General features: G+C 41.4%; 1 protein-coding gene across 4 annotated transcripts in view; it reads right to left on the bottom strand.

Annotated features, from left to right (window-relative positions):
- LOC148655355 (anoctamin-4) overlaps nucleotides 1-27,131 on the bottom strand; it is a 121,668-nt gene that overhangs the window by 90,380 nt on the left and 4,157 nt on the right. For all 4 annotated transcript variants that reach the window (XM_088645930.1, XM_088645927.1, XM_088645928.1 and 1 more), the window contains exons 2-3: nucleotides 23,302-23,379; nucleotides 19,849-20,091 (exon numbers count right to left, since the gene is read on the bottom strand). In XM_088645930.1, the coding sequence (XP_088502056.1) occupies nucleotides 19,849-20,091; nucleotides 23,302-23,379 (321 nt within the window). The remainder of the gene's footprint in view (nucleotides 1-19,848; nucleotides 20,092-23,301; nucleotides 23,380-27,131) is intronic.

Raw genomic sequence — 27,131 nt, 5'->3', positions numbered from 1 at the left:
AGAGAAGTGGTCGGGAGAGTTTTTTATCAGTATTTAAAATGAAACACAGTACAAGCCAGGCACCTACAGTATTCCAGATGGAAAGTCTATTTCGTTAGTGCACAGTCCTACTGTAGCTCAATTCTCATTTTGTTTTGCGTATTTTTGACCTGGCAAAAGATAATTGCTTCTCTTTTCTCTTACGAGAATGGGGAAGATATTTTGACAGGATGCAAGCAAACGCTTCCTCTCTCAGTCTGCAGAGAGTGAGAGGACTAACTGTGCTTGTTCTCCTTCTCCCATGACACCTCCAAGCGCCACAGCGTGATGTCACCTACCCCCTCTCCCCATCTTCACCAGCAGCAGGTCAGCAGGGGAGCAAAGCCAAACGCACCTCTATGCAGTACGCATGCTCTACCAGCAAACAAACCGTTAACACGCAATGACTGCAGAACAAGGTACTGTACAGTGCTTAAAAAGAAGCAGGCAGCATGTATGTTTTATAACCCAGGATAAGAGTATCACCAAAACCAAATAAATATCAGGTTTCCTTTTTACTGCAGTACACAACAGTACAGGGAATATATTATCTAAATTCCTAGTGTTTTCTTAAAAGGTTCCCTTCATAAATCACATTATCGGGATACATTATTGCTAAATATACAATAAATTATAAGAATTACAGTTTTAACAGTATTAAAATAAAATCACTTCAAAATGGCCTATTCCTTTATTCCTTGCAAGCCTTCTTTAAATAGTAGTGTTTTAACATTATGAATCAAATCTGTAAGATGTGACAAGCAGTCAAACTGGACTTTCAACAAAATTGGTTTAAGGTTTCATATTTCTGGTAAGACAAGTGCCTAGTAAACAACTACAATTCATAAATTGTAATCACAAAAAACACTAACAAGAAGGGCAGAAACTAACAAGGAGAAGAAACTGATTTAACTATCTCAATTAGTAGTGATTTCATGCTGCCACAGACAAGCTCTGCAGGTCCTGGGATCATTTACCAGTTCATAAGCAGCTCTGCCTCAGCTCACACTCATGCAATGTTCTGCTGAAGAGACTGAATGGCAAATTCATGCACATCTTCAGAAAGGCAGGTCAATCGCACAACAGCTCCACATTTTAAGACGCATTCCTGACAAACATATGCACATTCGTTTTTACAAAACAGTGCCCCATATGTCTTTGGCTGTCATGAATAATGCAAGAAGTCCCTAAATCGTTTCCTTTCATCCTGCATCCTAAGCTGCCTTGTCTCAGGGCAAGAAAAACTGAAGGTCATAGAACTGCATGGCTGGGAAAGAGAGTGCACTGCAGCAGAAAAAAAAAATTAAAAGAGCTGAGCTTAGGCAAAACAAGCTGGCACTTACCGTAAGATGCAGAAACGCTCGGACTCTGGCAGGGATAAAGGCTGCCTTCCCGTTGCAAAATTTAAAAGAAGTTCTAAGCGAGGCTCTGGAGATGAATTTAAAACTCAGGCTCGGGTCCAATTAGCAAAACAGCCAGGACAATAACCCGAACTTGTGCACCAGCAGTACTAATAGCAGCAGCAGAGGTAGCCCCTGGAGCCGTGTTTACTGGGTTATAGTTACAGTGCTTGTAACACAGCTCCTCACACTGAAGATGACTCCTACACACCAGCCGCTGAAGCAATGTGCTGTTTCCACTCACTGACTGCAGATACCGGCATAAAAAAAACAGCTTATTACACGTGAAGCAGCACCCAGCCACAAGAAGCACTACGCTTGGCATCAAGGGGGGGAGTTTAGAGGGAAACAGATGTGCTCTGTGGAGAGAGCAGGAACTGCCGGAGCAGAAGGGAGACGGAGGGAGAGGGAGAGAGGGAGACTCGCAGATAGAGAGAGGGGGATAGATAGAGTGAGCTGCAGGAGCATCAGTATTCCTCATCAGTCATCCCAGTCGACCAATCAGAGGCAGATGAGCTGTGTCAGCATCAGCACTGACCAAGGGGGTGACAGCCCAGCCCAAATGTAGCGCCTTCCACTGATTTCAAGTGCACTGCAAGAAAGTCAATAGGCGCTTCAGCTCTGAACGTCCTGCCATATCAAATACCTGCCTCTCGTACTACAGCAGTTGGGAAATCTGTTCTGCTTATATAAGACTTAACACTGAAAAGCAAAAACATAAGAATAAGAAACATTAACACTTGCATTTCTATCTGACTTTTAATATATTTCCTGCTTTCCTTGTAAATCATTATTTAAAAAAAATTAAAGTATTTTAAAAAAATTACCAATTTATTTATTTGTAACAGTATTAAATGGCATAATCAAAGTACTGTACATTGTGAGGCCTATATGAGAGGACATTCACAAATATAGGCCTGTGGACTAACAGATAGCAACATGCACCACCCCCAAGAGAGTAATAAGGGAACCTGGGTTTGTGACCTGCCTGTTCCCTGAGCCTGTACAATAACACAGCACAGTGTTTCTCTAAACACCACCTGCTGTTCAGTTAGATCATTTTGGGTGATCATAGTGAAAGCTATTACATTTTTGATAAAATATTCTGTTACAGTGGTAGAGCATGTAACAGAAACAACAACTTCTCACAGGTTTCGTGTCTGGTTTTTCATCCAAACTGCTTGTGGAAGGCACTTCATCACACCAGTGTAACTGGCTCAGGCTCTCGCTCACCTTAGAGCATTGGAGATTTTGAACATTGGACTCTTTATATACTGTACTGTAGGTACAAGAGTCTTGGGGCACACTCTCAGCTGCCTTGCTCCACAACTGCGGAATGCCGGATCCCCCTCGGACATGTTAACTCTTTCACAGTTTCTAAATCCAGACTAAAAATGTATCTGTTTAGTCAGGCTTTTAGTGTTCACCTTTCCCTCTGTTTTTAGCTCTCTATTTCTGTTCAGTTATTATTTAGATTTTTTTTTGTTTGTTTTGCCCTGTAAAGTGCCCCAGGCACGGAAATAACTCCTTCTAATCCTTATTCTTATACAGTAGATACAGACATTTTACTTTCCTTTGTACTGTTTGTAATGTTAAACTGCTTCTAAACTCCAACATTTCTTGTTTGTCTTTGTTGTTTGAACAATATGTGCTGTCCTAAATTGCTTTCACTTTTGTCTTTGAGATACAGTGTTTGCCTGTGTACTGGGGCTTCAGAATGCCTTCTTTCTACCGAGCTCAATAATTACTTTTGAAAAGCCTAACATCTGTCTAAACTGGAAGTAAACTGAACCGACAAAGCTGAAGAAAAATCGGTCCAGGTCCAGTTCATAATTCAATTAATCTAAATTTAGTGTGCAAAGTTGTTAAGGCTCTGGATTAAGCCTCCTGATTGGAGGTTTGCAGGCTCAAATCCCAGGTAAAATACTGCTCTTGTACCCCTGAGTAATGCAATACACCTGAATTGTTCCAGAAAACTACCCCCTGGATGCATTACATATACATGTGTTAATGTAAGCTGTTTGTATAAAAGTATCAGCCACATAAGAAAGCCTCACCTGAGCACACTTCTTATAAAGAGCAGATGTCATCTTCACACTCCTGCTGGTTTTCACTTCAGCTGAACCTAATTTCATGATTGAAGCTTTAACCTAACAAGTTGCTTGATTGGACTATTTGCAAGTTTTTTGTCTACTCAACAGTTTAAGATTTTAGTTCAGGTGGGGAGCTGCGTCAGCATGCGTAGGCTGCAAAGGAACAAGTAAAGGTTTATTCCACGCTGAAAAAAAAAGGAAAGGAAACGCAACATTTCGGCTGTGGAGCCTTCTTCGGGTGTCAGCATGGAATAAACCCATTACTTGTTCCTTTGCAGTTTAAGATTTTATTTTACTTACAGTGAGCAGTGCAATAGTTACAAGGTACTGTAACTTCCAAAATGTTTAAGAGCTGAAAAGCAGTATGTTCAGTTCACATTGATCCTGTTATGAAGCCCATTTAGAGTGTAATTCTGTAACTAAAAACTGGACTGACCACAAACCAGCGGGTGTGGGGGTGTCCAGGAACATCCTTGGGAACCCCTGATATAAGAAAAGCAAACAAAAGGAGGCCAGTTGGCCCATGGAGCCTGTTTGGTAGTTAATAGTTAACTGGTCCGAGGATGCTGCCCAGTCCTTTCTGGAAAGAAACCAGAGTATCAGCTTCAATAACCATTTGTTCCACATTCACACAACCCTTTGGGCAAAGAAATGCCTCCTGTTCTCAGTTTGAATGCACTTTACAAGTTCAAATTATTTTTTTTCTGCTGTCTTAGATTGTCTTTTACATCAAATAACTGTACATTCTTTGTGACAGAAAACAGCTATAAGAAACTAAGCACTTCAGATGATCATAGGACTCTATTAGCCCTGAGCACAGCAAAATGAAGCCACAAGCAAAGATACTGTAGCTCAGAATATTTTTAATCACTCCAAAACCTATCAATGTCAGAAAAGATACACAATGTACTAAAATGCCTTAATAAATAACATCATGAACTGCCAAGATGCTATGAGTTCACCATTTATGGATTATTCTTTACCTAGTAAGAAGCCATGGATACTGAAGCTAATAAAGCTGACAAGGTCCTTTCATTACACTGCAGCTCTTGAATCAGCCAAGAGTAAACGCAATTTACTCTGGGGCTTTTTATGGTTGATATAAATCATATACCCTGAGTTAAGTGAACATATGTCTGTATAAGCCCTTATTTAGCATTGTTTTCTTCAAATTAATTACATGTCCGCCACTATCAGATACATATAACTCACCAGTTAATGTTATTTTATCAGTTCGTTTTGCATGTATAAAAGTAATTTGCCTGATCCTGGTGTGGGTCACAGAAACCTGGCCCCTACCCTGGAAGCACAGGACACAAGGCTGGACTGGACAGCAGCCCTGCACGGTCAAGGCACACGCGCACAGGAGAAAACTGCTGACAGCAGTGAACTGCCCAGCGTGTCCCCAGCATTTAGAAAGAAACTGAAGCACCGACGCGGACATGGGGACAGCATGCAAACTCCACACAGAAGGAGCCCCAGTCCCAGTATCAAACCCAGGGCAAGATGTTGCTACTTCCTCACAGGACACAAGAGCTGAGAGGCAACAGTACCCACCATGCCATCACGCCCATGATCTGACATCATAACTGATTAATTACAACCGCATGTCTACAGATGTCTGCAGCGGAAACTGTGCAAAAACTCTGACGGGTGGTGCCAGACCAGAGTACGTGTGTTTGTACTCTAGCATCCTTTAATGAATATCCAAATCATTAAGCAGCTAACAGTCATTAAAAACATGTTGATCCACGGGATAACAGGTTTAAAGAAAGTATTTTATTCCTTTTCAGTTTTTTAAATGTAATTAAACAGAATGACAGTTCTTTACAAAAAGAGTTGTATAATTAGGAAAAAGGATTACAATGAAACATCTCAGACAAACAAGTCAGAAGTTCAATAAACATTTATTACGAGATAAAATTTCTGTATACTGAATGGAGAGAATACTGTGCAGAACGTTAAAGGTCATGACATCAGTCTTACAAGGATATTTTTCAGGTATTCATATTTTGCTTGCTTTAATTGTCATTCTATTTCTTATTTTTAAATCTTATTTTGAGCCACGTTTTTGAATTATCTACAGTATTTTAAGAATTTAACGAACAAACTATTATGTGTTGTTCACGGTGATATCCTGCTTTCTTTCAGGAAACAACTGGACAAGATCAATTAACTACAACAACCAAATGAGCTCTATGGGCTGAATGATCTTCTCTACTTTATAAATGTTCTTTTGTGGCATGAAATCAAGACCTGATATAAAAGTAGTAAGTACTGTAGTCAAAATAAAGTTTACCAGAATACCCACTGAAAAACCCATTTGAGGTGAAACAGACAAGGTGCATGTGTATCTGTTGTGCTTTTTCAGTGCATGTATTTGGAGAGGGGCAGTGAGGACATTTTAGGAGCAACAAAGATGTTAAGAATGAGGTGTTATTGAGATAAGGAACAAGTAATAGGTTTATTCCAGGCTGAAAAGAGAAGAAAGGAAACAACGCTTCAGCTGTGGAGCCTCCTTCGGGTGTCTATTGAGATAATATAATTTCCTTCATTTTCTAACTACTTCATCGAATTCAGGTTCAAGGCAGAGAGTACTGAAAGTTTAACTGGATATGAAACAGCATGAGAGGAATATGCATTATGTGCTTATATCACAGTGCAGTCATAAAATAAGCTATCGCACAGTCTCTAAAGATCCTTTCAATACTGTTTTCTCTCAACAAGAGGGCAATCAAACCCCTCTTTCTTTTTTATGGGCCATTTCCAGATAGCCCACACAGTATTATTCCCTATAGCCCTATAGACATGTGCCATTGATCGCAGTCCATGGCAGTGAAGCCATGGGAGCGAGCTGCAGCTTTTTAAAGACTACCAGGAGGTGCTGAGTAGGAAGGGCCGCAGAAAAGTACCTCGCCGGCTGACAAGACACTCCAGTGATGCATTTTATACCAGTCAATTGAATCTCCCAATCTGATGACTATTAGCTGACAGAATGTTCTCTGCTACTCATACGCTCATTAAAGAAGATGACGTAAAGGGGTCTCCTGCTACTACACAGGTACAGGTACCTGTCAGTGCTGTGCATCAAAACACTGCAGATGCTGGACACATTGCAGCAAAACTGAATGACGGTGAGGCCCAGCACGTCACATGACCTGCTCTTTAGCGGTCATGGATGACAGCTTACCTTTACTCAGTGTCCTACCTCTGGTGTAACTCTGGAAGAGGAGCAGACCTTCCGTTTTGTATTCTATATGATGAGATGGATGCTTTTAAGGAAAAATTACTGAAGAAATTACATTCTTTGTAAAACATATTTACCCTACGCTTCAGTTAATTCCAGGTCATGGGGTAGCTGGAGCCTATCCCAGCAATCAACGGGCACAAGGTGGGATACACCCTGGATGGGACACCAGTCCATCACAAGGCACCCACAGACATAGACACAGACACTCTCACACACCAGGGCCAATATTCCCAGAAGTATGCTTTTGGACTTTGGGAAGAAAACAGAGCACCCAGCCAAACACCACACAAACCCAGGGAGAGCATACAAACTCCATGCAGATAACATCTCAGGTCTGGAATTAAGCCCAGGTCCCCAGTGTGCAAGACAGCACATCCAACCTCTGCACCAACATGCCACCCATTTGTAATCATGACACTTCTAAATAGGTATTTATATTTAGAACCAACAGTCTACTACTCCATCTACTTACTAAAAAAGTGAGATTTTCAAGGAAAGCTGCAAGATTCTCAATCGCATACGTGTTCAGGACATTTTCCATGATGCGCTCAAGTCAGTTCAGGGTCAAGAAGTTAGTTCTAAAGGTCACAAAATAAGCATTCTACTCTGCATTTAATTAAAGTAGTTTACATTTCACACACATCAGTGTCAGTGCAACTGCCTCTGTGGATTCCCACAATCAGATACTGAAGCAAAAACTCACACAGAGTAACAGGAGCCAGGAAAGGGAGTATGGATCCTGTGCAGGACTCTGGGGAGAGACAGAGAGAATCCCAATCCAAATCGCAACGCAAAAACGTAATTCGTGACTATCCGCAAGACTAAACCAATCTTGTTTTTGGGGTGCCTAGTGGTTGTATCATTTCATTGTTTCCTATATGAAAAAGTGCTTAGGGGTCCTTTGGGGCTGGAAAAACATCATGGAAATGCAATTAATTATTAATGATTATTAAAAGTCCACTGAAGAGAAAACTGCTGAGGAGGTTTTTTTAGCTATTATAAATAATACATTCTAAGAGATGCTAACAAAATGTAATAGTTGTTTGGTTTTTCATCAGGAGAGATAGTGTATAAATAATAGAAAAAAAAACAACCCTACTGTACATACAGTTTCCTTTTTACAACATAACTGTCTATTTCTGTGATTGTATTTACAGTACCATGCGGAAAAGGCTATTCAATTCTCTCAAGGGATAACTCTCCACTTTAAACAGTGAAATGTAATACTGGAAATTATTCCCACAGCAAAGTAATCAGTGGTATCAGTACTCTAAATTACGACTTTCTTGCATATTTGAGCAGACATCTGCACCCGGTGGTGTGCACCAGTACTGCACGCATTAAGTTAGAGTGACTCGTATAAATCACACCGCCCAGCACAGCTACGACATGTCTTTGGAAATAATGGGGGACACAATTCATTAAGAAACCACGCAGCAACCTGCTTTTGAATAATCACTAAATATATTTCACATTCACTCATTTCAGAGTGACAGGCAGCCTGGCGCTGCGCTCTGCAGAGAGATCCGCTTCTCTTTGAGAAATCAACGGCTCTGCGACTCGCCAGAAAGGGGCAGATGAAAGCAAGGAAGATTAACAGACGAGCACTTCATTTACTCGCTGTCCTTGAGCAGAAGCAACTGGGAGCTTATTTGTATTTGTATTCTCAAAATTCTCAAAGGTATAGTAAATGAGCAAACCCAAAAGCGTACTTAAAGATCAATACGTAAACACACACACAGGCTTCACAGGGGAAAAATACCTTCTTGAAGATGACACACTGGGATCCTTCAAGAAGCAAATTAATGAGTTTTGGGGAATAATTAGCTACTAGCATTGAACCAAGCTGGATGAGCTAAATGGCTTCAGGTCGCTGATATAGAGCCCCCTGCCTGGGTGACACACAGCAGCTGTTCTGCACCAGCAGGTTCACTGTACAGCAGGTCACATACAGTAGTTTGGTGATAAATTGCTTGACCGATTGAATTTAGTTCCAGTTTCAGTTCTGGGATCTTGGGTCCTGGATGGACTCCAGCCTGGGCTGCCTTCTGCATGAAGCGTGTTCTCTATGTGTCTGCACGGGCTTTCCCTGGGTGCTGTGCTTCCTACCCACAGTCCAAAGAAATGCTGAATATGGCCAACCAGTAGCTCTGAATTGTCCCGTTACAGCTCGGTATCCAGCTGGGCTCCACGTTAACCTCACACCTGTGAGGAATACTTACTGATCCACTAATCAGGGTGAGCAACTTACTGCCCGTTTCTGTATAGACAGAATTCTCTCAATGTTCAGTAACAGCTTTTTTGGACATTCTCAAAGGTTTTGTTCTCCTCTTCCCAAATTGAACCAGTATATTTATTTAACTTGCTTAGAGACTAAGAAATAAGACATCTGAAAGGTAACTTTATAGTTACACTTTGTGACGCTCTGTTATTGCAAAACCATACTTCTGTCATTTACAGTAGTAATACACAGTGACATATCAACCGATCTTCAATGTGAGTTATGTCATTTTACTCATGCCTGGTTTGCCCTGAAGAAAATAATTAATAGATGATTATAATTTATAAAATACAGGTTGTTGTCAAAAGGATGGAAAGAGTTTCTTAGACTGCTGTGACAGTAACACAGTAACTAGATCAGTACATCAAACAAAAATCAGATTAAAAAAAAACTATTGGAATATTTATTGTATAGGAGATTTTTCTTATTAAAAATGTCCTTGATTTTCAAGCTTCAATTCTCTGCAGTCTAATATAAAACCTGATTTGTGACTTACTACACTTTCCTCGGGGACATTACCTTATAGTACATGCAGAACTCATATAGAAACGTATATTATACTTAAATATACATAATGTGAATTCCAACAGTAAAACTTAATCAAGTTTGGTAGGTTCAAGTTTGTTTGCTACAGCTGCTGCTGTTAACTTAGCTCTAACTTGCTCATTTGTAAAAAACGAACTTACCACATCAAGACAAGAGTTAAAGATACTGTATCTTACTACTGATCATACTACAGTCCTGGGCAGACGACTGCAATGTAGGGAAGACAGAACAGAATGGGAGGTTAATGAAATGTTCCCTGACAATGATGCATCTAGAACAGCACAGCACAGTTCTTCGGTACACTTCATGATCCCCTGTTCATCGTAACTCCTGTACAATACTGGACTGAAGGCCCCTGTTTTTGATTAAACGTCTAGGCAATGGTACAATTTTTGCACCATTTGAAAAAACAGCACAGAATTTGAGGCACCACTTATAAAATGTTGCAGGTTAAGAAGCCAGGTGTAGTACATCAAAATGGGATACTCATTTACATAGCTCTGCACACTCTGCAGTCCTAAAACCTGATATTGAAAGACCATCCTATTAAAAAACACTAACGGCTGTATAACAAATATGATTTCAAATTACAAGATACAGAGATAAAATTACCAGTATACCTGTATGACACTTAAATTTGTTCCTTTCCTAAATATTAATATTTAAAATGTTTTAATTTCTCAATATAACATAATGCAGAGCGGTGGCACTGTAGCTAAGGATCTGCGCCTGTGGCTGGAAGGTTGCCAGTACAAATCGGCCAGCAGAGGAATCCTACTCCATTGGGCCCCTGAGCAAGGCCCTTAACCACAGCTGCTCCAGGGGCGCCGTATAAATGGCTGACCCTGCACTCTGACCCCCAGCTTCTCTCCCTGTCTGTGTGTCTCGTGTAGAGCAAGCTGGGATATGTGAAAAGACAAATCCCTCATGCAAGAAATTGTATAAGCTAATAAAGTGATCTCTTATAAAATAATATAATATTGGTTTGGTATTTACAGCTGCATGCTATAATCCTTAGAAAAAGACTTAAAGATTTATATTCAATTTAATGATAGAAAAATTGTTCTGTCTATTGCTAGTTGTGTGAACTAGTGTCTGTTCCTGCAGTACTGCAGCAAGTGGTTTGAAGCTCTAGCTGGAAAAATCTTTTCAGTATCTGGGATATTAAATTGTTGCATGTCCCAGGTCAATACGGCTTTAATCCTGCAAAATTTATAATAAGCGATTTTCTGGTGCTGGGGAAATAAAAACCGAATTGTGTTCACCTTAAAATAGGCACAGCTAATCCCAACTGAAACCTACAAGATAATAAACCCCTCTCTATTAATTGTATATCTTTTGATGAGCCTGAAGTTACTGTTGTCTACGTTTCCGTCTTTGAATACGTGGTCCAAACAGGGGCACTTTATACGATCACCCTGATTGACCATGAAAAATAATTGACAATCAAAACTATCATACAGTAAGTGCCCTGCAACAGGCTGGCGTCTCATCCAGGGTGGCTTGCCAGGATAGGCTTTAGCACCCCCGTGACTCCGAAATTGACAAAGCAGCTAGAAAATAGATGGATGGAACTGTCCTAATTTCCATCCACACTTTCTGGTGAAATCACAGTGGGTGCAAGTTGAATAGGGAGGATGAGTCATCTTCTTTCTCTACAACAGGTTCCAGCTCTTCTTAAGGGATCCTCAAGTGTTCATGGGTGTGCTATGCTGACAGACATAGTCTCTTTCGCGTGTCCTGGGCCACCCTCAAGAGGAACTTACTGTACCTGGTAGAGCTCCAACAGAAGCAAGGAGCATCCAGCCCACCTCAACTGGCTCCTCTCTGTCTGGAGGAGTAGAGCCTCCTCTTTGAGGATCTTTTGGACAGTCCAGATCCTCACCCTGTCACAGACAGTATACCCAGCTGTCCTGTGAAGAAACCCCATCCCTCTCCAACACATCTCTCTCTCCAAGAATAAAGACCAGACCAGATAGAACTGAAAAGCTGCATAACCACCTCATATTCCCATAAAGCCATCCAAAAGATTTCTTGAGGAACGGGGTCATGTTCCTAATCCAGTTCGAAAGAACGGAGATTGACCAGATTGGAAAATTCCCATAAACCCTCAAAGGCCTGTGAGAGAGCATCAGGCTGGCCTGCCTGTCCAGACGTACTGCACCCATCTTCCATTGGAAATTGAGGAAGAACATTAGCCACGACACTCCAAATAATGTCAAAATCTCCAGGTGAGGTTTTTACACCCATGTTGCCTTGCCTGTCACGATCGCCATAACCTCCTCTAGAGGGCGCTCCGTCCCTTTTGTATTTCAGTTTCACTACCACGTTTACCTGCTCCTTGTTCCGTTTATTATCTAAACCCGGTGCTCCGGAAGCTCGGGGCTCAGCATTGGGAGATGGATGCCCGGAAGCCTGGCCTCCTTATCTTGATTTTTAACTCCCTGTTCCTCTTCTGGATCCTGTTCCAGATTCTACTCTTGTCTTGCGCATTTCGGACTCCGCCTGGATTTCCCCCTTGGACTGTTCTGGACTTGTTTGCCCGCGGTCCCCCCTTGCACCTGATCACTGCCGGCGCCGTCCCCTGTTCTCCGTCCCTTCCATTCCTAACCCTGTTTTCCCTGTTGCCCTTCTCCAGTCACTTCTGGATCATACCGTCTGCACAGGGTCCTAAACTACGCACTTCACCGGCTCCCGTTACATTGCCACTATGCAGGCACTCAGCTGTCGCAGTGATTGACTGCAACAGTGAAGACATGATCTCACTGGAGGCTTCCCTCAGGGCCCCTGTAAGGAGGGTGTGTCCACTGGATTAAGGAATTCCTCAACATGCTCCTTCCACCTCTAATCGATCTCTTCACTCAAGGCTGGCGCTTCAGTTCCCTGGCTGAGAACAGGTTTGGCCGATCCCAGTGCCCCCTAAGGCATTGACTGGTTTGCCAGAAGACTTAGGCGGCCATGTAATAGGCTGTTTTATATGGCCTCTTCAAACTCCTCCTGAGCTTTCTCTTATGTGACTGCTGCAGCCACAGCTCTTCAGGCTAGCCGATAGCTCCCAGCCCAATTGGGAGAGTGGTCTGCGCTCATTGTTCTGGACACCTCTGTCTGCGATGTGAAGTCCACTGAGGAAGAATTTTAACATTTACCTTTTTTAAGTATATAATATAGTGACTATTTGCCATTGCTCATATGCCTTTTCTGCTTAGCAACAGCATAAAAGGATAATTCAAGCATATTATTTGACTTTTTGATATTAATGCTACAACCACAGAATGTCTCGCTCATTTCCCACCTTCTGTTTACTGACTTCCTTTTGTCTATAGACAAGGTAAAATTGGTTTTTAAGAATAAAGTGGTCAATTACAAAGAAATGTTTGTAGAGAAAAAAAAACTGCTCCTAATATGGAAATTTAGAATGAGCTTTCCTGTGTCAATTTACTGTATAAAACTCTGCATTTGCCATCTCAGTGGAGAGGTTACTCACAGATCTGTATGAGAGGCTGCTCTCAGATCTGCATGATTGTATCCTGCCCATGGGCATGAATAAAGGACTATGCTTGACCACACCTAACCTGAGTGAAAAGTTTTCTATGACACCACCAGCAAGCCCTGGAGATGCCACCAGGACAAGAGGCAACCTTTTTCAGCCCTCAGCCTTTTTGTGGCTGCTGCGATACTTCAGGCCCTGAACATGGCCCACTCAGACTCGGCAAGCAAGACCTCACCAGGATCTCCCTGCACAGGCTCCTCTGCCAGATCTCCCCAGATGACCCAGATCTGATGGCTTGGGCCCTCTTGTGTCTTTTCATCTGGCATCCAACTCCCCAGATCAGGTGACAGCTGTTCCAGCACACAAGGCCATAGGTGTGACAATACAACTATGAAGTTGGTTACTGACCTTTGGTTCAGTGGCCTCTGACTCTAAAAGTACCCATGTGCAGCCTTGTTTTAGAATGTGGTGTTAGTTCTGGACAATGCCTGGCTAGCCCTGTGCTCCCTGCTCAGGGTCAGACGGGGGAGACAGGTCCTAAGATCAACGTCACGAGCATTGCTCCCCACATGAGCGTTGTGTCATGATTGTCATCCCTCATCGTAAGGGCACTCCGACCTCTTCGTATTTAAGTTCCTTACACCCCCCTGTCTGTCAACGCATCCTGGTCCTGTTGTACCTTCTCCTGATGACCTTCTCCACTTACTTCCGGATTATACCGTCTGCATAGGGTCCTGAACTACGCTTCACTGGAGCCTGGACCGGCTCCCGTTACACGTTGAAGTCTACCAACAGAATGGCCGATTCAGGAAGTTGCACCCCGTTGAGCACTGAACCCCCATACAGTATCTCCAAGAGAGCGAAAAACAGTAGTTCAAACAGCCAGGAGGTATATACTGTAAACGCAAACAAAGGTCTTTTTGAATTTTCTTCTCCACAATCTTGCTGCTTACAGGGAGAAACTCCAGCTGTGTGGCACTCATCTGAGAGCTTGTGAATACCCATGTACCAGCCCAGGCTGGTACTGTACATCTCCCTAGACAGTATCTCTCTCTTTTCACAGAACCCATGAAAATAACCCCAGGAACATAAAGTAAAATCACTAGGTTCTTTAAGCACTATATTTTCGTAACCACAGCACCTACAGTACATGAAACACAGAACTTTTTTCTTTGGGGCTAAAGTGCAGTTTTGTCCTGTATTATATCAGATGCCGGGTCGGACTCAACTGGGGAGTTTCTGTCTTATAAATAATGTACTAATTGGTTCTTTTCCAAATTTTTCCAAAGGGGATAAAAAAGATCAGTAGAATATCCTCACTATAAATGTTATCCAGCATGTTCCAGGATGACACACACTTACTCTTTTTTTATCCGCAGTAATTCAATTCAATTGAAGTACATATGCAAAACGTGAACTTTAATTACCAGCAGTTATACAGTACAGCAGCTGGAGAAATTAAATGAATTGTTTTCTCTTTCAATTTTTAACATTACAGGCAAAATGAGGTTTCCTTTGTTGAATATGGAATTTCATTACTGTCACTGACAATTCAGATGGGAGAACAGACAATTGTGAAGTGTCAGAATGCCTATGCTTTTCTAGATCATAAACAAAGCCATTGAACAATATTTCTTACAGTGACATAACTTACAGTAATGTAAGAGGATGTCAGTCACCCCACCTTTGAAATCTTTAAAGAGAATTAAACAAGATACTCAAATTCAGCATCTCTTATAGTCACTCACAGAGCCATATGGTTACTGTATCTGATCAGTCTAAAAGGGAAAACTAGTCATATGTTTTAATAGTCATATGTTTAAAAAATAAATCCATATTCTAAACAAATACAGCAAAAAAACATTTCAAGTTCAAGTTCAACTTTGTTATTCCAGCCTTATACAAGTATACAGAGGAACGAGATATCGTTAAAGACATCATTAAAAGAGCAGTGTAAGTTGCTGAAAGAGTTTTCTTTTTTCTTTTTTACGTTTTCAAGATCTTCTCAGCTTAATGAGAACAGCCCAGCTGAAGTAGCCAATGGCTCCCTGAACTCTCCTAAAGCAGCAGTGTCAATCTCCTGTCCTGGAGAGCCTAGTGTGTTCGGGTCCTTGTTCAGACATGAGCAGTCAGTAAAACAACGGTGAGCCTGTGGGTCTCTTTAAAGTATCAACAGCTGAGGCGCTGTAAGAACTTGTTAAATTGATCCAATTAAGCCGACAATGAGCTGCTTTAAGGTCACTGGGGGCAGAGGAGGAATGAAAACCTGCAGACACATCAGCCCTCCAGGACCAGGATTCCTCAGAGCCGGTATAGTCTGTCATCCACATTGCTGGAGCGCCAGCGAGGAAATAGTGTGAAAAAGAGCCACGGGGCAGGACTCATTTTTAGGCTATAGGTTATTTTTAGGCTTAGTGTAAAGGCTAGGATCAGTTTATGCTATCGTTGGATTAGGTTAGGATTAACATTAACAAATCCACAGTCAGGGTTAAGATTAGGGTTGGAGAATTTAAATATGATCAAAATGCTCCAAAGCAAACTGTAGTGTTCAATGCTAACGATGATGGATCAAGCCTTTATAACCACTGTGTATATAATGCAATCTTATTGAAGGCACAGGCACCCAGTAACACCTTTTGTCTGCTCCAGGGGCGCCGTACAATTGCTGAGCCTGCGCTCTGACCCCAGGCTCTCTCCCTGTCTGTGTGTCTCATGGAGAGCAAGCTGGGGTATGCGAAAAGATAATTTCTAATGCAAGAAATTGTAAAGGGTTAATAAAGTGATGGTATTATTATTATTATTATTATTGTCCTCTCACTGGTAATATTTTAATGATAACCTTCTTCTTTTAAACATCTGACGTAATAAAACAGAATTGTTAATTGCAGTGTGAGTGAATACAATCAATAGGTACAGAAGATAGCGCGCCCACATTGCAGAGACTATCCACGAGTGTCTGTGTGGCCATGGTGCTGTCACTCTGAACCAAAGAGAGGGGGACTTTCACACTGCGTCTGCAGAGGGACTGCCTGCATCCAGTAGCATTTTCAAATGTCAGAAAGATAATGATTTGCTATTTGCATTCCCTCCATTACTAATTAGGTTTTTGTATTAAAAGACTTTTAAAATAAAATGTAAACACAAGAAAAGCATATGTTTGAAACTGTTTACTGAGAAAACATTCCACTTAACACAGCATTAGAATATCATTCTCCACCTTTGCTGTATCTCTTCTAAAACAACACTTTTTTTAAATGTAATGAAAAAGGAATTGCTCAAGCGTGATAATACCACAGTGCGAGGCAGGTGATATCAGATATCTGGTGACAGTAATCACTACATGATTACTCTGATCCAATCAACTTTGCTCTGCATCCATCTTCAATCATTTACTAACCTACACTGTTCAATACTTCAGACCAATCCCACAAAAGGACAGAGGATATGGGATAGTCTGGGGTCATTTAAATGTAAGAAGATGAAAAAACAGTTATGATTGTCAACAGCCCCACTGAAACCAAAATATCATCTCGGCATTGATGTGAAATCGATTCTTCAAAATCAGATGATCTATTCTGCATTTTAACATAATCTGGATTTAATTTACCCTTTATATATACAGTATCTACAGTATATACCGTATAGTATCACACTCCACCAGCTACAACTTACAGTTTAATGAATATGACGTGTGAGACACTCACTTCTGACTTCTGACTAAAACTCTTGATTGAGTAGGTAGCTGGGTCAGCAGCTCGTTTATTCATAATGGAGACTAATTTCATACCAGCTTATGGTATCTTAATCATCTATTTATTTGTGCACGACATACTATATGTTTATGTTATGATACTATATGTTATTATGTCATGACGCATGATAGTTAACAGCCATCTCACACTTTATTAAGAGATAGATTAAGTAGGAAAGAAATGTAATCTACTGTATCGTGGTGCTGAAACTTAGTGAGGAAGCATGACAAACTGAAGCCTGTATAACAATACCTCATGTGCAACCCAGAGGACTCTGTTCTAAAGGTACTGCGGCTAAAGCCTTAGGAGCTCTTTATATCCTTTAAAGTGCTGTTGTACTGTAAGAACGTGCAGGCAGAACAAAGCAAAGCAATTTCCATTTGAGATAATGGAATGTTGTGTTAACTTTCAATTCTAGAACTGAGAAATATTTGTGCTTTTTTTGCTTTGTGCGGTACCAGCATGTTTTGGCTGGACAAAAGCTAAAGTTTTATTCACCCCTATTTTACAAATAATAAAAATCTGTTTCATATGATTCGTGACGTGCATTGTAACCAGTACGCTGAAATGTAATCTGTATGCACACAAAGCTGTCCTGCGGCTGAACTGTTCCAGTTAATACTAGAAATCACTCTGACTTCACACACACACTTACACACCAACCAAATAAATGGAAAGATGAAACAGAGGAGATTTTAGGCTGGGGGCAGTTTGCTATATATAGGTTCCGACTCTGTGAATAAAACCCAAGTTTAAAAGGGAAATGCTGTACAAATGTGATGTACAGTACTTTTGGCTGATCTGTTTACACAAGCCGCAAACTCATTCATAAATGATAACAGTCAGGGAAGCTTAAATTAAGAATTTACAACAGCCTGTGAAAGATATGAAGGTAATGGGATCTCTGATTTAACAGGGTTCATAAGACATTGTTAATCAAACAGAGCTTTTTGACTAATACCTTTACTCCCATTCAGCAGCACAGAGTAAACAAACCTAATAAATGATTCACTGGATGGTTACTTAAAGCAAGTTTATAAAGTTTAAAAATACTGACAAGAAATGTGAACTAGCTACTGCAGACCTGACGCTTATAATCTTGCTGGGTAAATGACCTGTCATTGCTTGTACATAAATTAGATTTGTCAGGGACATAAACTCCTCAGTCAGGGACAAGCTGCTGTACACAGTTTAAAAAGGTCAGTTCTATTCTTATAAAACTCTGTACCTCTTCTCAGCCAGTACCCTTTGACCTCCTTCTTAAACAAAACCTCTGACCCAGGAAGTGATTAAAAAAGGCCAGATGTCATATTTGTTCTTTCTGGTGTAAAAACCCTTTCAACATTATTGTTTATCCAAACACATATCTATCAAACTGCTGTACAAAATGCTGAGCCACCCCCTTTGATACACTTTCAATAACACACAAGCCTGAATGATGTACATATGCCTACAGTTCTATGTCTACAATTCTGTTGTAAGTGAATGGCATTCATATTCTGTCAGCTTTCCGAATACCTGTCATTCAGACCCTTTGAGACATGCAGGTTAATTTTCCACTCTGGAAGAATGAGAACAATTGTTATATGAATGGCAAATAATCTACAATCATGATTATACCACTGCAATTATTTACTTACTGGTCTACCTGCTGACAGTGACAGTACAGTGTATATAGGATTCACTGTCTCCAGTATCTTTAAGCTCAGATGAGGAACTACCATCCTACCAAGTTGCATGTCAGATTTCCAGTGGCTTTTATGGTTGTCCTGCTCTCGTATAAGACACTGAATGGGCTGGCTTCAGGCTTGGGGAAGAATGCCCGAGTACAGTCCTGAGCACAGTACAATCTGAAATCTACAGCGCAGCTCTTTCTACCAGAGACCGGGTTCCACACAGGGTGTGAGAGGGCCTCCTAGTGTGTGAAACCCATTGCCCAAATCCATTAGAGACGCTGCATCATCTGAAACTGTTAACCCTAGGTTCCTGGCTAAATGACACACTTGCAAATTCCAGCTTCCTTAAAATCCCTTCCTAAAATTCAGTTTGCTCAAGTAGCGTCTCACTTCTCCATTCGATCTGCTGTGGTAGGGCTCCTGGCAGCTGCCTTGCATCACTTTGATGGAGGCAGTACTTCAGCAATGGGTAGAGTGGGTTCCTTCCTACTGTATATGTGAAGAGCTTGGGATACTTTACAAGAAATTATGATTGTAAAATACTAACGCAATGGCTTTTATTATCTCCTTTGTTCCAACAATCACACCTTGCTCTCGCCCGATATTTGAAAACCCTTTCCTTCTTTTTATATCCAGAGAAGTACTAAAGAACCTCATCCATCTCTAATCAATATAGACTAATGGGCAATTGCTCAGTGTTTCACCTTTAATGATTTTGGTAGTTGCACCTTTGTATGTCCAAAGGTGTAATAATACAACACACATTCATCAAGAAGCACATCTAATTAATATTTTAAGCACAGCGCCAATATAAAGGCAGAATTGAATATGACCTATGTGATCTTGCGTGGCCTTTTGTTTCACCAGGCTGGGTTCAGTTACAAGCAGAATGAGCTTGATATTCTCATCTCCGGCTCTGCCGGGGAACATGCTGTGATGCTCATGTAAAACCACTGTCTTGGGTTCAAATATAGTGAATGCTAAAGTGCTGAGTGGGAATCTCCCTGTACCAGTCAGGACTCGATCCCCGCACCCCTTGGGACTCGATCCCCGTACCCCTCGGGACTTGATCCCCGTACCCCTCGGGACTCGATCCTGGGCACTTGTTAGCTCCAGGAATACCAGCACCACTCCCTAGGCAGCAGATAACTCCACCACACCCAGAGAGCAGGCCCTCTACCAGAGTCTGCACTGTCTGGATCTCAGAGGGGGCGACATCACTTGTGCTGCTCTCTCAGGGCTGTTCCACTACAGATGCAGAGGGAGACAGGTGTGGTCTCGCCACAAGACAAGAGCGGACATAACGTCGAGTTTCCAGTACGTGCAGTCGGACAGCGCTTACCCACGGTGCTCTCGCTGATGGTTTCCTGGCTGCTGCTGTAGGAAGGCACTGGCGTGATGGAGATGGAGGCGGGGCAGGAGACGGGGTCTGACAGCTCGGCCTGGGGCAGGAAGGCCGGGAGGCCAGGGGCCGCGCCATCCCCCGACTCGCAGGTGCCCGGGCTGGAGGGCAGGCAGCCGTCGGGCGGAAACGGGTTCCTCCAGTGGGAGAAGCCAATGGCCACCTGTCCACACACCTCAAAGCCTGCAACACAAGGACGCTCGCCGTCACCTCAGGCACGTGACACTTTCACCCAGCTGCCCCATGTGTGCGGGTAACACTTTCACCGCTCCACAAGGCACAGGTTTCGCGACACAATCATCTTGATAGGTCAACCAACATTTTTACCATGTAATAATACCTCCACACACTTACACAGCTCTTTTCTGGACAGTCCTCTCAAAGCTCTTTACAGGTAATGGGGATCCCTGATTTCATTCTCAAAGCTTCTTCACATTAATACTCAAAAAAGCAATGAAGAAATCGTTTGTAATGTTTGTTTGGACCCTCAGAGTTGAATTATTTTTGGCGCCCCTCGTGTGGATGTATCTGTAACCAGCCTTTAGGTCAGCAGTGTGATTGACAGCACATGCTCAGTGACAACAGGATACACGCAAACTGACGAGCTGCGCGACTCTGCGCCAGTGTTCCGGTCCAAGCGTCAGGCCGGCTGTTTCAGGGATGAAGCCCAGGAGTGGAGACAGCATGGTAGCTTGGTGGAGCTCCAGGTTTTCAGTTTGATTAAGGACTGGAACACCTGTCATGGTGGAGTTTGCATGGTCTTCCTCGGCTTGGATGGCTCTTCTCCTGGTGCTGCTGGTGGTTCCTCCCACCTCCACAAGGCACGCACTCGGCATGGGGATCAACGGGGGAACGCCCTGTCTGTTCATAGTCAGTGCTCTGGGTTTGGTAATGCTGCTCATCAGAAAACATTTTTTTTATTTTAGAAAAGACCATAAATGATGCTCTCTGCTGGTGACAAAAGTGAGGTAACTTGATGCTAGGTGTCAAGAGGATGAAGTCTGTAGTCTTTTGAACTACTCACTACTGCAGGCTCATGTCCATTACAAGGCATTAGTTTGAAGGGGCAGAGTGGTGGCTCTGTGGCTAAGGATATGCGCCTTTGACTGGAAGGTTGCCGGTTCAAATCCCGCGGCCGGCAGAGGAATCCTACTCCGTTGGGCCCCTGAGCAAGGCCCTTAACCCTAACTGCTCCAGGGGCGCCGTACAATGGCAGACCCTGCGCTCTGACCCCAAGCCATGTCTGTGTGTCTGTGTCTCCATGGAGAAAAGCTGGGGTATGCGAAAAGACGAATTCCTAATGCAAGAAATTGTATAGGGCTAATAAAGAAACATTATTATTATTAAGTTTGGAGGCATCTCACAGTATGCTTTAAACCTAGAGCAAGAAAAATGCATGTGCAGATGCTGCCATCTAGTGGCAAGAAGTGTTTCTGACAATTCAGTTCCTTCAGTTTCTTTAATTAAAATGAGCAGCAGTAGAACTCCACCAGGGCTCATAGTTGAGGGATCTACAGAAAGTGTCCATTAATATCTGACATCAAGTCTCACGTTTTTTTTATTTCTGACAATGTTATACTTTATCTGATTTCATAGTTTTTAACTTCCTTAAAATCTTAAGCACTATAGAATTTCATCATCTAGTATTTATTACTATCAAAATGTCTGGCATAAATCTGACAGGAAAAAAATAAACATTTTAATGCAATGTTTTCTATTATTTTCAACAGATGCCAATGAATTCAAAGCTACATATTAATATATGTAGGCCTAGCAGTTCTTTTCAAATATTTCTTACATTGCCCATCATCTTAATACAGTGCTTCACACTGTAAAACAGGTCCCTGTGCCCCAAAGTTAATTATAACAAGTACCCCAAACCTTTTAAAAAATGCTATTTTCAGCTTTTGCTAGCACAGAATTTTAGGCCTCGAAGTACACTGATAGGCTGTGACATACATGGCTGTCCAGAAGCAATTTCATGCTGGCTCTGTGTCTCGGGAATGACTATGCCGTTTAAATTATATTATTTTTATAGCTCTGAATGCTGACATTGATACCAATGCTTTGTGACCAAACAATTAGAGACCGTGCTTAAAGTACCATTACAGTAAAGAAGTATTGATTCCATTCATAGAAAATGAGTAAGTTACTATATTGTTAAAGCATATTGATTTTCTCTACTTAGGCTCAAGGCTAACCTCCATAAAAATCTTAAAATGGATAAAACGTCACTATATTTGTGTATGTGTACTGTATGTCTGTGTTAGTGTAGAGTGAATAGGCGATTGCTAATTTAATGAATTACGGTAATTACAATGGAACATATAAAGGATTTTTTCCTTCAATGGCTAAGATTTAGTACAATTGAAATTTGATCAAGTTCTTAAGCTGCATTTGTCCTGTTGTACATATATGGTATCAGCATGCAATATTCACTATAGGATGTATAGTGTACTGTACATTGGATGTACATTATGATGTAATGCCATTTTGCAAGTACCGAAAGCTAAACACTTTTTAAATTTTAGTCTAAACCCTGCTGTTGAGTTTATTTCAGATTGTTCCAGTCAAGAACTTGGTCAAACACACTTGATCTCAGAGCTCTGAATATAGTATGTACTGTGTCAGTGATCACAATTAGGCAATTAACCTACCAGCATGTCTTTGGACTGTGGGAGGAAACCTGGAGGAGAGACATGCGCACATAGGGAGAACAGGCAAACTCCACACAGATAGTACAGCAACTGACCTGGTTCACTGCTGCACCACCATATTACCCTCATACAGTAATTTGACTATATACCCCAGCAGCCATATCACTCTGCAACTCACAACTGGCAACCGACTGAAACCCAGCAGGTGTGAGCCTGGTCAGTACCTGGATGGGAGACCTGGGAAAAACTAAGGTTGCTGCTGGAAGAGGTGTTAGTGGGGCCAGCAGGGGGCGCTCACCCTGCAGTCTGTGTGGTTCCTAATGCCCCAGTATAGCGATGGGGACACTATACTGTAAACAGGTGCCATCAGACGTAAAACTGAGGTCCTGACTCTCTGTGGTCATTAAAAAAATCCCAGTGCGTTTCTCGAAAAGAGTAGGGGTGTAACCCCGGCCTCCTGGCCAAATTTCCCAGTGGCCCTTATCAATCATGGCCTCCTATTAATCCCCATCTATGAATTGGCTTCCTCACTCTGCTCTCCTCTCCACTGAGAGCTGATGTGTGGGGAGTGTACTGGCGCACTATGGCTGCCATCGCATCCCCATTACCTGTAAAGCGCTTTGAGTGGAGTGTCCAGAAAAGCATTAAATAAGTGTAAGCAATTATTATTATTATACTGTATAGAGTATATTACCTGCAGTTTTAGAATATTTTACAGGTGTTCAGGAGTACTCACCGATGGTGATCTGACTGACACAGCTGTAGAAGCTGGTTCCAGTGGACAGGTTGTAACTTCCGCTGCTGGGCTCTCTGTCTGTAACACAGTTGGTCATGTTAGCTCCGGTCCTCATGTCCAGCAAAAAAGAAACTTAAGAGACATCGGTGAGAAGCCATCTGGTGAGAAGCCTTGGAAAAGAAGCCTTGTTTTTCACCAAGAGTGACTTCCACTATCATATTTTGATTGTGCCTATGTTCACTAAAATGTCAGCTAATATGAACCGGGATGAATGTCAGGTTAAAATGCCATGATGATCTTCTTTGCTGACAATAGTGGTCTTGACAAAACATGTAGTTTTGCCAAGTTTCAAGTATTTTTTTTCTGTTTTGCTTGCTGGTTGATTTTTAAGGAGCATACACAGTAGAATAATATAAATGCCTTATTGAAGGGAATCATTTTTATGTGTCTGTGGCCCTGGGAAATTCTTTAATAGACTCATTGTGAGATGAACTATTCAGTGTCTAAAGCTGGTCTTCGAATGTTATGTATCTTATAGAATTATTTTACATGGAAAATCTGGACAACTTACTAATCACTATGACTGGTTGACACAAATTATTTACTTTTGATGTAACACATTCTCAAGATGCCCACCTCTTGTATCACGATCAATTGTAATGTACTGTGTTTCGTGATGCTAAGAGTGAAACATGAAATTTAATAAATTTGCATTAGAGAGTTTAGGAGTAAAATGGAACAGTACTGATATTGCCTAGCCCAAAACCAAAGGTTAGCATATTCTAAAAAACAAAAGCGTCAAATTTAGGAATATACAAGCAAAGCACTGCATTTTCCCCTGTGTGGATCTTACACACAACTGATCAACTGATTTTTATAAACATATTTGTCATAGATATTTATTGAATAGCCAATTACAATATTACATAATCATGTAACCTGGTCAATTTACAACCCCTCTTTTGAAAACTTGAAATCAAAATTGCAGGAGGGTGCTGGTGTGTTAATTTCATGTTGTTATGTTGGTCATTTCTAAAGTATGACACCTGAAGAAGGCTCCACAGCCGAAACGTTGTGTTTTCTTTCTTCTTTTTTTCAGCATGGAATAAACCTGACGCAGCTCCCCACCTGAATTTCTAAAGTATTGTCTAAAAATTTACAGTAATGTAAGTCAAATAGGACCTACACAAGTAGCAGAAAAAGAGTTAGGTCAAGAGTTTAAAACAGAAGAAAATGTACATCCAGGACTGGAGCCTTCAGAGATTTCACTGGAGAGTTTAATAAGGGGTGTTTCTCATTCTCTGTATTTTCAGTTGTAGCAGTGGATCAGAAACACAAAGAGGAGACCTTTGGGAATAAAACCACAGGCTATCCAGTGCTACTTCAATGGGAGAAATCGGAGCCAACGCAGCTCAGAGGGGGTGTGCAGACCCTCGGCACACAGAAGGAAGACTGCTCTGCCACGACTCTCGCTGAAACACTACGGAACAGGACATTTGCCCACGCTGCCCCTGACTAATAGAGAAGGATTGTTCATAAGGTGGAGGTTTGATTATGTTGTTGGCAATGTGCAGTTTATCAATGTTTTATAACACAAAAACAAATGGAAAGGAACTCAAAGGACAGTTTGAAACGTAAGGCCCCTACTTTTCAGAGTGCTCCTGGCTTCCTGCAAGGGATATCCCAGCACGTGTGAATGATGCAGCCATAACAACGAGCCCAGACCGCTCCTGCAAATGGCTGACTCCCAGATTGCTGTCAGCTTTCATGAATTACTGTAAATGCTTTCTCTGCCTGGATGGAGATTTGCTTACTTAACAATATTTATTAAAATAGTCCTTTGTCTTAATTGTTTTTCTTTCTCTTGATTTCATGTTGTAGGGACACTTTTTGCTTTCAAAAGCTTGATCTGTACATGTTGTATATTTTCTATTTGGTAAAATATAATAACAAAAAAGGGTCATACTTTTCATACTGTACAGTGCCATGCAAAAGTAATTTTGCAGATCCTTGTTCAGTTGTCATAATTTTGTTACAGTACTTCCTAGCCGGCAAGTCATGACACTTTGAAATGGAAATTGCCATTTCTTATATATAAACAACCTACACCACACAATAAAAACAAAAATAGGTAAATACTTAATATGAAGGAAAAATAGACAAGTCATTTTAATATTCAATATTGAATTGATTTACTATAGTAAACCTAAGTCAGTGTAGGTATCACAAATTACCCCAATGAGCCAAATTATTTGTAAAATAGGGGTGAATAACGTGAGAAGCCTCTGTCTATGTACAATAGTGCTCCTCATGATTTCAAAATAAAATTTCCCAGTTACAGGCTGGGAAAGAAATGCATTGCAACCAGGTAGTTGCTTTGGCTTGTTTGTCAAGGGCCAGCAGTCAGTTAGACTTTCTCTGTGTCTGTCTGTCTGTCTCCTCAGCTGTGACTCTAGCGCAGAGCCCCAGTGAACAGTCATACTGCCTTCAGCCTGTGTACCGCGAGGCACACTCTTAAATACAGAGCAGCAGAGCTGTCCGGCATCGTGATCTCAAGGACTGACAGCTACCTCCTCTAAGGCGCTAATGAGCCATCTCTGTAAGGTCCCTCAGTCAACCAATGACTCAACCACAACCACCAAGGAGTTCAGAATCTCAGCTCTGAGACTGGGGCACAGATACAGTTATACAGTCCATTAGAAGGGTTAAAAACTGTTTAAAGACCCTCGCTCTTGGTGCATGACGAAGCTGATCATCAAGAAGTTGAGGGCACCCAGACACTGCCTAGATCAGGCTGTCCCTCCACGCGGAGCAGTCCGGAAAGGAGGAAGCTAGCCAAGGATGCAGCTGTGAGGCCAACAGTGCCCAGAGGAGCAGGTGAAAACTGCACCGAGCCTGTGTAAAAGGTTTGTAAAGAATCTGATAAAAAAAGACTTGAGGCTGCAATTCCTACCAAAAGTAGGTTTTAGTTTTTGCTGACATTTATAGTAATTTAGGACTTTAATTTGAGCAGTCAGGGTGTGAGTAGAATTATGTTTAAAAACTGTGTTTGCATCGTTTTGTAATTTTATACAACAGGATGCTGTGGGAAGGGTCTAGTCTAAGTGGTTTTGCACAGGGTTGAATTTGGTTATCAAGCTGGAGGTTAGCAGCTGCTGTGAAGCACTCTAGACTAACACTAACGAGGAGACAAATGAAGCCTCTACAGGTCTCTCTGTAGAATCCCAAGCGTGTGCTGCAGCTCCTTGTCTATGACATTTGTATTGTTCAGCATCATTTCTACAAAAACTAAACCCCCCTTCTTCTAAAATTACCAAAAAAAAACTACTGTTTTTAATTTTTTAGTTTCTTACTAAAATAAAAAATAATGGCCAAAATGTAATGTTACTGAAAGAATTTGATTCTGATTTTAAAAAATATAACACTTTAATTTTGCATTCATTTTTTGGTTATTGATCATTTTGGCATTGTAACATTAAAAGCTCAAATTTTCGGCAATTTTAGAAAAGGAAATGCAGATATTAAAAGGGATTTGTTTTTAATTTTGCAGTCATGAATACAATCAAGCTATCGTCATGCTGTCCCAGGGTTATCTGCAAATTACAGTATTGATTCCTTCCTCCTGATCTCCAAACCATTCCAAAAATCAATCAAAACCTCTTTGTATAAGACTCTTAAATATCACCAGGAAGTTCATTAATATCCCACCCTCTAAAACAAAATTATAGTCTGTTTTAAACACACTGTACAGTATGTACTGTATATGCAAATCCAAATATTTGCAAGGTACTTTGTATTTATTCATTTGTACCAGAATTATATCAATGATT

The sequence above is a fragment of the Lepisosteus platostomus genome, chromosome 9 (assembly GCF_059453375.1).
Source record: "Lepisosteus platostomus isolate fLepPlt1 chromosome 9, fLepPlt1.hap1, whole genome shotgun sequence".
In the NCBI taxonomy this organism is placed as follows: domain Eukaryota; kingdom Metazoa; phylum Chordata; class Actinopteri; order Semionotiformes; family Lepisosteidae; genus Lepisosteus; species Lepisosteus platostomus.
Note: the sequence above shows the minus strand (reverse complement) of the source record. Positions and strands in the feature narration are given on the sequence as shown.